The sequence below is a fragment of the Notamacropus eugenii genome, chromosome 4 (assembly GCF_028372415.1).
Source record: "Notamacropus eugenii isolate mMacEug1 chromosome 4, mMacEug1.pri_v2, whole genome shotgun sequence".
Taxonomy (NCBI): Eukaryota; Metazoa; Chordata; class Mammalia; order Diprotodontia; family Macropodidae; genus Notamacropus; species Notamacropus eugenii.
In genome coordinates this window covers 345,722,132-345,736,566 of record NC_092875.1, presented here as the reverse complement: position 1 = coordinate 345,736,566, position 14,435 = coordinate 345,722,132, and the positions used below count along the sequence as shown (strand labels likewise).

At 44.1% G+C, this 14,435-nt stretch overlaps 1 protein-coding gene across 8 annotated transcripts in view; it reads left to right on the top strand.

Annotated features, from left to right (window-relative positions):
- The window catches only part of TERT (telomerase reverse transcriptase), a 53,343-nt gene that overhangs the window by 20,544 nt on the left and 18,364 nt on the right, over positions 1–14,435 (top strand). For 6 of the 8 annotated variants that reach the window (XR_011966233.1, XR_011966235.1, XR_011966234.1 and 3 more), the window contains exons 8-10: positions 3,077–3,162; positions 8,225–8,338; positions 13,196–13,267. Coding sequence is in view for 5 of the 8 variants with exons in the window: in XM_072605358.1 (XP_072461459.1) it covers positions 3,077–3,162; positions 8,225–8,338; positions 13,196–13,267 (272 nt within the window). In the remaining 3 variants the exon portion in view is untranslated. The remainder of the gene's footprint in view (positions 1–3,076; positions 3,163–8,224; positions 8,339–13,195; positions 13,268–14,435) is intronic. The other 2 variants (XM_072605357.1, XM_072605359.1) reach the window with 2 other exon arrangements.

Genomic DNA, 14,435 nt, shown 5'->3' with positions numbered 1-14,435 from the left:
AATTGTCAGGTGATTAGATATGTAAGGTGTGTGAGAATGAGGAGTCTAGGAGGATGAAAATGAGGGTGATTAAGAAAGGCATAGTCTTTGGCCTTGGACAGCTTATGGTTCATTTGGGGTACAAACTATGTATGCAGTAGGAAATGCTTGTTTTATTTCAGTTAATAAAATAAAAAAAAAAATTTTTAAAGACATGTATGGAAGAAGTTGTAACACAGCTATGTGTAGGAGTGATTAAATAGAGAGAGGGATGAGAATTTGCGAAGGGAGGATCACTCCTAGCTTAGCTCAGGGCTTAAGGAAGATTTCTTGGCACTTTGAATTGGAAAGCATTTGAGAGATCTTGAAATCCTGTCTCCTTACTTTATGGAAGAGGAATATTAAGCCCAGAGAGATTGGAGAAGAATTTCAGTAATAGTTATGCACATACATGAGGAAAGAGGTAGGATGAGATTGGAAGCAACTATTTACTAGGCCAGTGAGGCTAGACCCCACAGTGTACCAGTTGAATTCATTAAATGTTAAATGAGCATTCTTTATGATTGGTAGTTGTGTGAGATAAGACTAGAAAGGCAAGTGAGAGTCAAATTATAGGAAGCCTTGAATATCTATGTAAGCGTTCATATTTTATCTTATAAGTATTAGTGAATACTTTAGGTCAAAAAATGATAGGGTCAAGCTTGCATATTGGGAAGATTATGTTTAGTGTTGGTTGAAAGATGGTTTTGAGGTTGAAGAGACAAGACTTAGGGATAAAAGGTGAATTAGTATGATAGAGTGGAATGAAACATTGATATGTAAAATATACAGCATCACATAGAGGCGACAGCATGGGACTTGAGTCAGAAGACCTGAATTTGAACCATCTGGGATGAATGATATATCTCTGACATCAGTAATAAAATAGGAAGGAAGAGGACATCCCTGCAAGGAACGATGATATTGGTTTTAAACTTATTGAACATGAGATACCTCTGACACCCCCCCTGCATTGAAATGTCCTGTAGGCATTTGTAGATGTGGATCTCAAGCTCAGAGGAAAAGCCTGGATTAGAGAAAGAGGTTTGAGCATGGTTTGATAAAGGTCAAAGCCATAGGCAGGAGGGAGAGAGACTGGAAGGGGGAAGAAAGGCAAGGGCTGTGGCTAGATTTGGGAGCAGGTTCTATTCTAAGAGGTGAGATGGAGGGACAGTGCAAGAGAAGACTGGGTAGAGATGTAGAAAGAAGGCTGGACTCTTGTTATCTCTAAAACTGGGAGGAGAGACTGACCAGGAGGAGGATGTAATCTGCACATGGGTTAGTGATGAATGCTGCTACTGCTGCTGCTCTTACTACTGCTACCACCATCACCACCTACTACTACTACTGGTACCTATTATCACCACTATTCACTACTACCACCACCTACTACTATTATAATCACATACTGTTACACTACCTACTATTATTACTACTATCATCTACCACCCCCACCAATTACATCACCTACTACCACCACCACTTATTACTACTACTACTGCTACTATCACCTACTGCTATCCCCTATTACCACCACCACCACTGCATTAGAGAAGGAAATAAGCGTTTATGTAGCACCTACTGTGTGCACAGCACTGTGCTAAGCCCTTTGCCAAATATCTCATTTAACAGGAAGGGTGACAGAATCCATCTCAGACACTGAGGGGTTAAGCGAATATTTTTTAAAATAGTGTAATAGAGAGTCTTTCCCCTTCATCCCAAGTACAAAAACTTGAGAAGAAGGGCAGAGAAAGTAGACGTTGTCTTTAGCCCATCTCTTCACTTTCAAGTCAGTAAGGAGGAAAAACTCTCACTTAGGACGTGGCTGGTTCCCTCTCTCCATTTGAGGGGTGGTAGAGTAGAAGAAGCTGTGTCTGACTTTAGCCATCAGAGAACAGAAACCTAGAAGAAAAGGTTTAGCAGTCCACCAGTACTGATTCTCCCTCTTGTAGGGGATGGGTCCTAAAAAGGGGAAGCTCAGATCCCAAGTAGCCAAAAAATGAAGGTGGAGAGAAAGGAGAAGAGGCAGGCCCCATGGCAGCAAGAGCTTGGATGTCAGGTCTACACCTGGTCCTGGGTGGAAGGGTTTTGGGCTGTTGCAGTCAGTCATGAAGAAGCCAGTGGGAAAGATGCCACACCAAATGAAAGGTGGAAGCCACTAGTGTCCCCAAATATCTGAAATTCCCCTTTGTTTTCAGGGGCAGGCTTCCAGCCTTGGGGACGCAAGGATGTTTTCAAATTAGAGAGTAATTTCTTTTATGTATTTAAAAATATTAATATGAGACAGGAGTCCACAGGCTTCAACAGACTAGTAAGGGGTGCAAGAACACAGAAATGGGAGCGGTCTTCAGGTTAATGGCTAACATTCGTAACAAAAAACGTAGGAAGAAGTCATGGGGAGGAGCCCTGTCTTGTCTTTTGGATAACACTGGTGGCAAAAATGAGCAAAAGCCAATGGAACTGTAGGAGAAGGTATGGCGTATCAGAAGTGACGGCCTGGGACAACCAAGGGGGCAAAATAGTGTCTGAGGAGGAGGATGGGACTCCAAAGGCCCAAACCATACTCAGGATGGGGCAGATGTGGTCAAGTTCTAACATCTGTATGAACAGAGCTTATGGCAGTGGTTAGTACAAGTGGACAGCTACAGTGCTGTCCCTGCTGGAGACTTGGCCTGAAACATCCCAGTTCTAAGACTGGGATAAGCTAAAAGAAGGTTGTCTCACTGAATGGGAGAATTCAGGACCCGTGGGACCTGAGTTCAAATCATACCTCAGACAACTCCTATTCCATGTGACCCTGGATAAATCACTTAATTTCTCTTAGCCTGATTTTCCTCATCTGTGAGATGAGGGAAAAATGTGTAAAATACAGTAGCACTGTCCTCCCTGGTGTTGTGAGGGACCAAATGACAGTTACAGTTCTCAAAATATAAAAAAAAATTTCTCAGACCCCAGCTAAGAACCCCCCACTATAGCACATATGTGACTTTCCCTTGTATTCTCTAACTCTCCTGTGTCTCTGACGGTAATTAGTTTATGTTTGAATTTGTTTTTACAGAGCTCTTCCTTAAATGAGACCAGTATGAACCTCTTCACTTTCTTTTTGCATTTGATTCATAACAGCATCCTGAAGATCAAGAACAAGTAAGATACAATCAGACATTTTTGAGAGATCTGTCCCGTCAGAGAAACTTCATTGTGACATAATTTCATTTAGATAGTGAGCTGGGTGGCAGACAAGAAGCAGATAGGGCAGGTAGTCTGTCTAAGTCATTGGTTGGCACTGCACCTTTTCCTGCGATTATTTCCTCGCCTTTTCGTTCTCTTTACCTCTACACACAGTAGGTAGAGTACTTGACCTGGAGTCCAGACCAAAGTTCAAACCCTACCTTTGACTCTTAGCTAGTTCTGTGACCACTGGCAAGTCACTTATTGTTCTGCTCCTCAATTACCTTTTTTGTAAAATGAGAGAAAGGAGGGGGAACAAATATTTATTTAATTCACTTTGGTGCCAGGCACCATGCTAAGTGCTTTTCAAATATTATCTCATTTTGATCCTCACAACAATCCTAGGAGGTAGCTCTTATGATATTCATTTTAAAAGTGAGAAAACTGAGGCAGGCAGAGATTAAATGACTTGTCCAGGGCCACATAGCTAGTAAGAGTCTGAGGCTGGACTCAGGTCTGTCTGACTTCAGGCTCAGTAGTCTGTCTGCTGAGCCACCTAGCTGACCCATATGTATGTGTGCATATACATATATAGTTTTATATCTACATCTACCTAGGTAGTTTATATTTCTGTGTGTGTGTGTGTGTGTATGTGTGTGCGTGTACGCATCCACATACACATATTTCTGTATGTATTTTTATATCTATCTTTTTTCCTTTGAAATAACCACCACATCCACTGGGAAGAGCTCACATAGTTTTTGAAAACGTGAGTACACTTCACAGCTGATTGTGCAGTGATCTTGATATAGGTAAAACAATAAAGCTTGAAGTATTTCTCTTTTGCTAAACTCTATTAAGGAATGCTTTTTGCCCAAATGTGTCACTGTTGCTGAAGTAGATAAAAAGTTAAATTTAAGTAGTGACAAAGAGCACTTCGTCATTTAGTTTACCCATTGACTTAGAGAAATGGTGAATGACTTATCTGCAGGTAGACTTTGGAGCAGTAGACTTTGGAGCTTTATCCTTCTAACTTTAATTCAGAGGTGCTCATGCTAGGAAAAGAAACTTAAAGAGAAAGAAAATTCTAAATAAAAACACTTTCAGTCACTATAAATTTATTTGTACTTTCTCCTGCTACCTTCCCCTGCTACGTATTTCTCAGTCTCTCTCTTTTTCTCTCTCTCTCTCTTTCATTTTCTCTCTTTCTCTTACTCTCTGTCTCTCTCTCTTTCTCTCTGGCACATTGACCTTCCCCACTGAGAAAGTCTCCATTGTAAATTTCTCAGTTAATGAATTTTTCACGCCTAGCAGATCGTTTCAGAAATTCAAATTGCTGAACTTCCTTTCAGGAAGTGCAGGCAAATTCACTAAACACTGATTAAGTTCCTGTTGTGTATGCTGTGCTAAGGCAGTTATCAAGTTTAGATAAGATGTAATCCCTGCCTCCCTCATCTGGTTTACAGTCTAATGGGGAGACAGACAAAATCACCTAGTGAGATGAGGTTGGGGGCAGATTACATACAAGCTTTGGAGCAGATTTCAGTGACTCTTGCTGTGATGTGGTTCTCTGGATGAGTAGAGCGAATGAAAGACAATAAGGGCGGAGATTCTTCTCTAATTTCTTTATCCCTTTATTCCCACCATTTTTTGAATGAAAATATGGGAAAAAGTTTCTGTGATCCTGTGCATAGCCCCTAGGAGCATGATAAAGTTGAGAAACTGTTGAGTGAAGTTTCAGAGGGAAGTTTGTTTTTAAAGGGGAGGAATCAGGGAAGGCTTCTTGAAGGAAGTGGTATTTGAAAAAGCTTTTGTAGGATGGGTAACAATTAAACCAGTAAAGAGGGCATTGCAGGCATAGGAACTGTCTTAAGCAAAGACATAGAGGTATGAGAGCCCAGTTGGTTCTTGGGAATAGGGGAGATTGTTCAGTTTTACTGGGGTGTGTGGTACATGAAAGGGAAAAGGAGATAATGACTAGAAGTGTGTCGTAGCCCTAGATCATGGAGGCCTTTGAGTTGTGGGCTGAGGAGATTGAATGTTGTTCTGTGTAGGCAGCTGGGATTCACTGAAGATTTTTGAGGAGAGAAGAGACATGACTGTATCTTTGTGTCTGAGACAGATATCTTTCAGCAGTATGAAAGATGGATTGGCACAGGAGGATGATGGAGGTGGGAATACTTATTAGGAGGTAATTGCAACAGCTTTAAGCGGTGGTCATAAAGGACAGTATGAGGGTGATTAGAAGTAGGCACAGCAAGGAGCGAATGAATGGGAGAGATCTCATGAAGGTGGAATTAAAAGAACTCTAGTAATTGATTGGATATAAGGGACCAGGAAGAGCCAAATGTAATATGTCAGATTGGCAGTATGGTAGAATATAAGCAAAACATCCTCGCACAGCCGCCAGAGCATAAAAGAAGTCACAGTCAAGGTCATTGACGTGCCCAGCACAAAGGGACTTTACGTCTCTCACCGAGGTAGGGGAACCTCCCTCTTCCTCTCTGGCCTGACTAGGCTCACTCTTCCCTGTCTGTCCTCACTCTGGGTTCCCTGAGAGACCACCACAACTTAGTTACAATCAGACTCTCTAAGGGTCCTAAGGGGAAGCCTGTGAAGGGGAAATACCCTTCCTTTACTTGTCTATCTCTTGAGCCCCCACCCCCCCACCCCCCATCTGATACATTTTCCAGCTCTACAACTAGCCACTTACAAATTAATGTGCCCACACGGTGTGATATTTAGACAATTAGCCACTCCCAATAATGACACTTTTAGACCTGAAATATAACCATTTTCTTAATAACAGCCACAATTTTGCTCTGTGCCCTGCATTATGCCAAGTGACTTGTCCAAGGTTACACAGGTAGTAGTAATAATTTTGGGGGGAGGCCTTAAGCTTTTTAAATATGTAGTATTTTATTTTTTCCCCAATTACATGTTAAACAATTTTTAAACATTAAAAAAAAAGGTTTTGAGTTCTGAATTATAGCCCGCCCTCCCTCCCTCTTGTCTCCTTGCCCCCTCCTTGAGACAGTAAGCAATCAGATAGAGGTTATACATGTGCAATTATATGACATTTCCCTGTTAGTCATTTTTCACAAGAAGACTTGAATACAAGAAGTGAAAAAAGATCATGCTTCAGTCTGTATTCAGACAATATCAGTTGTTTTTCTAGTATGGTTCGTTGTTAGTCCTTTGGGACTGTCTTAGATCATTGGATTACTGAGAAGAGCTAAGTCATTCACAGTTTTTCATCAAATAATATTGCTGTTACTGTGCACAACATTCTCCTGGTTCTGTTCATTTCACTTTGTATCAGTTCATGTTAAGTGTCTCCAGGTTTTCTGAAATCATCCTGCTTGTCATTTTTTTTTTTTTTGCCTTTTTGGGTTTTTTTTTAAGTAATTTATTTTAAATTTTCAACATTCACTTCCATAAGATTTTGAGTTTTAAATTTTCTCCCCCGTTTTTTTCTCTCCCCTCCCCAAGACGGTGTGTAAACTGATATAGGCTCTACTTATACATTCATACTAAACATATTTTTACATTAGTCATGATATAAAGAAGAATTAGAACTAACGGGAAAAAGCACCAGAAAGAAGAAACAAAACAAGACAACAAAGGAAAAGGAGAGCCAATCCTGTACTTCCACCCGCATTCAGATGCCCAAGTTCTTTCTCTGGATTTTGATGGTATTTTCCATCCTGAGCCTGTTGGAGTTGTTTGAGATCCTTGCGTTGCTGAGAAGAGCTAAGTCTGTCAGTCGGTTATCGCACACTGTTGCCTGTGTCCAGGGTTCTCCAGGTTCCGCTCCTTTCACTCAGCATCGGTTCATATATGTCCTTCCAGGCCTCTCTGAAGTCTGCCTGTTCATCATTTCTTATAGCACATTCATATACCACAACTTGTTCAGCCGTTTCCAGTTTTTGGCCACCACAAAATTTTTGTACATGTGGTCCTTTTCCTGTTTTTATGATCTCTTTGGGGTACAGCCCTACAAGTGCTATTGCTGGATCAAGGTGTGTGCATAGTTTTGTAGCCCTTTGGGTAAAGTTCCAAATTTTCTCCAGAATGGTTGGATCAGCGCAGTTCCACAAGAGTGCTTTAGTGCCCCTGTTTTCCCACATCCCCAGTCTGACAGGTATGAGGTGTTACCTCAGAGTTTTAATTTACGGAGAGTAGTGATAATAACAGCCAACATTACGTGATGCTGTGTGCTAGGCACCATGCTGCTGTCTTTACAGTTATCTCACTGGATCCCCGTGAGGGCCCTGGGAGGCAGGGACTGCTGTCACCGTCCGTACAGGGGAGGGTACTTAGGTGGACAGAGGGGAGGTGACTCGCCCAGGGTCATGCTGCCAGTCATCACAGCAGCAAAGATTTGGATGAAGCCCCTGCCACGGGGCTGACATTGCTAAGCGTTTAGTAATTATCTCGCCTGATCTTCAGAACCATCCTGCTGGGTCGGTGCTGTTGTTACCCCCATTTTACAGATGAGGAAACTGAGGCAAACGTGTTCCTGAGAAGGCAAGAGAAATTGTCTTGTGGGTATGAGGACGAGTCATGCCCCCAAATCTCGCTGCGGTTACCCTTGGGCATCCCCCTGCGTAAACACGAACGTGCCAGAGGGGGCAGCAGAGAGCAGGCAGCAGACCCGCCCCCACAGGAAGCGCTTCGCCCCTCGCCACCTCTGGGGGGTGTCCAAGGGCCGACCCTTTCACCCCTGCTCTGAGCCAATGAGGTTGTTTCCCTCCCCACCAATTGAGAGGCGGCCGAGGCTCGTCGGGGTGTGGCCGCTGCCGCTGCTGCCTCTGGTGCCGCTGGTGCCGCTGCTGCCACTGGTGCCGCTGCCCCCGCTGCCCCCGCTGCCGCCTGTGCCCAGAGCTCCGACTTCTCTTGAGGCTGTAGGCCATGTCCCTGGCGCCGGCTCCAGCTTACGGGTAATACAGCCCCCTTTAAACCTCCAACGCCACCAACATGGAGTCGTGGCCGGCTCGACGCGGTGCTCAGCGGCCTCCTGTCTCCCTCTCTCTAGGCTCTACGTGCAGTGCCGGGGGATCCCCCAGGGCTCCGTGCTGTCCCCGCTGCTCTGCAGCCTGTGCTACGGCAACATGGAGAACCAGCTCCTTCCTGGGATCCAGCAGGACGGGTAACGCCTCTTTGTTTTCAAAAATAGTTATTAGGAGTCGCGGATAGTGAGATAACGTTTGTAGCAGGCCTGCCACGTGCGAGGGCTTTGCGTAGGAACGTGCAAATAGGGTTCCGTTTATTTGTCCCTTGCAGTATTTCCAGAAGGTAGGTGCTGTTACAGGCAGGGAAACGGAGGTGAAGTCACTCGTGCGGCGTCTCCCGCCTTAGTGTAGTAATGACATCACGCATTCCACGGTGCTCTTGATGCGCCAGGCCCTGTTCTAGACCACGATTGTCACGGTCCTGGGAGGGAAGTGCGGCCATCCCGACGTTACTGTGGGGAAACCTGAGGGGCAGAGCCTGAGGGACCCGGACAAGGTCCCACGGGCGGGGAGTTGTGTTGTGTGGGTCAGTAAAGATGATGGTGGCAACAGCTAGTGCGTGTAGTGGGCCTACTATGGGGGGGAAGGGGGCCTACTGTGTGTGGCGGGCCTGCCGTGTATGGGGGGGGGCTACTGCGTGCGGCGGGCCTGCCGTGTGTGTGTGTGTGTGTGTGTGTGTGTGTGTGTGTGTGTGGCTACTGCGTGCAGCAGGCCTACCGTGTGGGGGGGGCTACTGCGTGCGGCGGGCCTGCCGTGTGTGTGTGTGTGTGTGTGTGTGTGTGTGGCTACTGCGTGCAGCAGGCCTACCGTGTGGGGGGGGCTACTGCGTGCGGCGGGCCTGCCGTGTGTGTGTGTGTGTGTGTGTGTGTGTGGCTACTGCGTGCAGCAGGCCTACCGTGTGGGGGGGGCTACTGCGTGCGGCGGGCCTGCCGTGTGTGTGTGTGTGTGTGTGTGTGTGTGTGTGTGGCTACTGCGTGCAGCAGGCCTACCGTGTGGGGGGGGCTACTGCGTGCGGCGGGCCTGCCGTGTGTGTGTGTGTGTGTGTGTGTGTGTGTGTGTGGCTACTGCGTGCAGCAGGCCTACCGTGTGGGGGGGGCTACTGCGTGCGGCGGGCCTGCCGTGTGTGTGTGTGTGTGTGTGTGTGTGGCTACTGCGTGCAGCAGGCCTACCGTGTGGGGGGGGCTACTGCGTGCGGCGGGCCTGCCGTGTGTGTGTGTGTGTGTGTGTGTGTGTGTGTGTGTGGCTACTGCGTGCAGCAGGCCTACCGTGTGGGGGGGGCTACTGCGTGCGGCGGGCCTGCCGTGTGTGTGTGTGTGTGTGTGTGTGTGTGTGTGTGTGTGGCTACTGCGTGCAGCAGGCCTACCGTGTGGGGGGGGCTACTGCGTGCGGCGGGCCTGCCGTGTGTGTGTGTGTGTGTGTGTGTGTGGCTACTGCGTGCAGCGGGCCTACCGTGTGGGGGGGGCTACTGCGTGCGGCGGGCCTGCTGTGTGTGTGGGGGGGGGGGGGCTACTGCGTGCGGCGGGCCTGCCGTGTGTGTGTGTGTGTGTGTGTGTGTGTGTGTGTGTGTGGCTACTGCGTGCAGCAGGCCTACCGTGTGGGGGGGGCTACTGCGTGCGGCGGGCCTGCCGTGTGTGTGTGTGTGTGTGTGTGTGTGTGTGGCTACTGCGGCGGGCCTGCCGTGTATGGGGGGGGGGGGGGGCTACTGTGTGCGGCGGGCCTGCGGTGTGTGGTGGGCCTACTATGGGGGGGAAGGGGGGGTTACTGTGTGCAGCAGACCTACCGTGTGGGGGGGAGGGCTACTGTGGGGGGGAAGGGGGGATACTCTGTGCAGCAAGCCTACTGTGTGCGGTGGTCCTACTGTGTGCAGAGGTGGTGAGGGCTTAGTGCGTTTATTTGTTCCTCATCGTACAAAGTGTTTTATTTATTTGTTCCTTACCATGCAAATAATGTTTTTTTGTTCCTCAAACAAATAGTGTTTTATGTCTTTGTTCTTCACTATACAGATGTTTTGGTTTGTTCCTCACTATAGAAATAATGTTTTATCTATTGGTTCTTCACCACACAAATAATGTTTTATTTATTTGTTCCTCACTATACAAAGTGTTTATTTATTTGTTCCTCACCATACAAAGTGTTTTACTTGTTCCTCACAGTGTCTCAGGAAGGTAGGTGCTGTTATTATCTTCAATTTACAGACAAGGAAACTGAGGTTAAGTGATTTGTCCAGTGTCACACAGTTAATAATAATAATTTATAATTAGAATGATGTCTAACATTTCATAGTGCTCATTATGTGCCAGGCCCTATACTTTACAGTTATTATCTTATTTGAACCTCACCACAGTCCTGGGAGGGAAGTGCTACTGTCCTAATGTTATGGTGGAGAAAACTGAGGTGGACAGAGCCTAAGTGACCTGCAGGAGATTACACAGGTATGAAGTGTCTGAGACTGGATTTGAATTCAGATCTTCCAGACTCCAGGCCCAGTTCTCTCCAGAGCCCCCTCCCTCCCTCAATCAAATGTATTAGATATAATCAGCATATTCAGAAGCTTTTCTTCTTATGTGAATCAATAATAATGATGATGGTGATGATAGCTATCATTTATAGCAGAGCTCTTATGTGCCAGGCACTGTGCTAAGTGCTTTACAATCATCTCATTTAAATGTACAAATAATATCTCATTTGATCCTCACAACAACCCTGGGAGGAAAGTCATATTGTTATTATCCTCATGTTATCATTGAGGAAAATAAAAGTTAAGTGTTTTGCCAAAGGTCGTACAGCTTAGAAGTATTTGAGGCTGGATTTGAACTCAGGTCTTCCTGATTCTGGAGCCAGTTCTGTGGAGCCAGCCACCTAGCTCCCTCAATCAAGTATATTAAACATAAGTAGGTTTTTCTTATGTGAATCAATGGTAGAATGAATAATGATGAATATACAAATAACATCAATAATTATGAATATCATCATATGAAATAATGAGTCAATAATATAATGAATAATAATAGCTAGTGTTAATAGAGGACCTACTGTGTGCCTCAATCAAATGTTTGAAATGTAAATCTTCAGCTTATTCTGTAGGTTTCCTTCTGTGGATTGTATGAGTGCTCTGATGAGAGAGAGAGCATGGTATAGTGGTTGGAGAACTGACCCTGAAAAGATCTGGGTTCAGGTCCTGCCTCTGGTAGCACACTAGATCTATGACTTGGGGCCAGCCCTTTCTTTGTTCTTTGGGCAGCCAAGGACTTGCCCATTGGTTGGTAAGGGGGTTTCCTCATCTGGAAATCCCTTACACTAAAGAAATCCCAAAGCTAGTCAGTACTTATCCGTTATCCTTTAGACAAGAAAACTCAACAGTGAATATGCATTGTAATATGAAAAATCCCCTAAACATTTAAGTATGCTGTTCAAGTAAAATTTTAGAGCAAACAAATGGTGAGGAAGTTAGTGAAATGGCAGTCTGATAAGATGGGAAAATAAATTAAATTCACAGTGGTATTCCTATTCATCTTATTTAGGGATACCTAGGTCAATAAGACCTTATTGCTTTGAACTAATTGGAGAAATATCCAGTCAGCTGGAAAAAATTTGAATATTTGAAGTAGTTTTATTACTTTCTTTTATAACTTTCAAGTAGATAGAATAACTTGCTCTGGGTTAGCAAGATGTTGACTCTGAGCAATTTATATGGAACTTGCTGTCATGAATAGATGAGTATTTTATGGTTAGCTAGTTGATTTTCATGTGTTTTGAGACAAGTTTAATAAACCTTAATTAGAATCTTAAGGTCATTTGCTTAATACCTTTTTGTTTTGAGATAGTGCAGCAGCAAAATTCAGCTCACTTTTCCCGAAACTCTCCAAATTCTCAGGGAGTGGAATTGGAATTTTTATTGAATGACTGGCTCAAATCTTGGATAAAACTTGCCTTTGATTAACTTTGCTGTGAGACTTTGTTTTTTATTAAGTTTATTTCTTAACCAAGTGTCAAAGCACAGATTGGAATAGACTTGCCTGAAACAAATGAACATTTAACTCATATTACTCTCTCTATTGAAAAGGGACTAAGTGAGGAATTTGGTAGAAAAATCACTACTGGATTTAGTCAGAAGATCTGTGTTCAAATCTTGTCACTATTGCTAAATACCTTTGTGACAGATCACAAACTGGGCCTCCTTCATTTCCTTCAGGAAAGTAATGGGTTGAACTGGATTATCTCTGGTCCCTTCTAGCTTCAGGTCTGTGCTTGCCACTCCTCTTGTTCAGTTCTTTCAGTCATGTCTAATTCTTTGTGACCCCATTTTGAGGTTTTCTTGGCAAAGACAGTAGAGAAGTTTGCCATTTCCTTCTCCATCTTATTTTATAGATGAGGAAACTGAGGCAAACAGGGTTGAGTGACTTGCCCAGGGTCACACAGCTAGTAAGTGTCTGAGGACGAATTTGAACTCAGGTCTTCCTGACTCTAGGCTTAGCACTCTTTATCTAGTACACCATGTAGCTGCCCCTCAAATCTGTGGGACTCTGAGCCCCACACACAGTAGCATTCTGATTGAAGCTCCTACTGTGTTTACAAAAAGAGATTTTAAAAGGGTTCCAGAAACTCAGCTTTATTCTGATCTAGAATTGAGAATTGGCACTATTTGAAAATGCTGCTTGTCATCGGCAGACATTGTTTTACACACACACACACACACACACACACACACACACACACACACACACACACATGCACACGCACACACGCATGCAGGTATGCACACACAACCTGTTTCCAAGTCATAACAACTGAGGCTTAAATTGAAATATATGAGAGTGTATGTATTCCTTAGAAATTTAGTGTTTGTATTACTTCTAATCCCACTAGGAGACTATATTAATTCTTTTCCTTATTAACCATTTGAGTCCAGTTATTCTAACATTTTCTGACACATCTCGCTTTGAGGCTGAAACCAAAGAGTACCATTACAGCTCTTGCTCATCCTTTTGCTCCAGATTGTTGATCCGACTGATTGATGACTTCCTGCTTGTGACTCCTCACTTAACACAAGCCAAAGTCTTCCTAAGGTATGGTGTCTAAAATAAGACTGGGTCTCTGACCATGTGTAGGCTGTATTTGGCTTTATCATTCAGTTACTTGCTAAAATTATTAAATACTTGGGTTTTAAAAAAACTGGTTTTATTAGATTTTGAGGAAGGCAGAGAAGGAATGGTTAAACAGAAGTTTGGGGTGGGGGGTGGAATCAGGCTTAGTTTGCATTTAGCGGCAAAGTATCCAAGATTAGGCGGATGCTCATCCTCCTGGGCTCTGCCCAAGTAAGACCTCCTTTGACATCTTGTATTCAGTTCCAGAGGCTCCATTTTTACAAAGATGCCAGAAATCTGCAAAGCAGCCCCAGTAGTGGTCAGGATGGTCTGGGATCGTGCCATAGGAAGGTTAGGTGAAGGAATTAGGGAGTTTTAGTCCAGAGAAGAGGGGACCTGGTTTGGGAGACAGAGTGGAGAGTTAGGATGGAGGTGAAGAAAGAGGAGACCCAGGGCCTAGTGTCTTTCAAGTGTTTTCAAGTATTTGAAAAGCTGTCATATATAAGAGGAATTAGGCTTGTTTTTCTTGGCCCCAAGGATGTATTCTAGGAGCAGGGGGTGGAAGTTGAAAGAAACATTAATGTTTATATAAGGAAAAATTACTAGGGCTTTCAGAAAACATTAAATTGCCATGGAAGGTAGTGAGATGCCCATCCCTGGAGATCTTTACTCAAGGGCTGGGTCCTCTATAACTTGAGTGTGTTATAGAGGAGATACTTGTTTGGGTCTGGGCTTAGACCAGAGATTTCTGAGCTTTTTTGGTCTCAGTACCTTTTTGTATTCTAAAAATTATTGAGAACTGCTCCCCAAAGAACTATTTTTATGAATGAAGCTATGGCATATATGTATATGCATATTTTAATATTTTCCTGATTAGAAAATGTGTATTATCATGAAAATAGTTATGTGTATTAATTTGAAAATAGTTTGTGTACTAATATGAAACTAGTTTATTGTATATTAACACAAACATAGATTATTGTGTATTCATAGATTCTATATTAATATGAAATGGTTTATTATGTATATTATAAAAAGTTTATGTGAATTATGAAAATAGTTTATTATTATTAAAAAATTTGATCTCGAAGACTCCTAGATGGGTTCATGGAGATACCCTGGGGCCTTGGGACCACCAACACACTTTGAG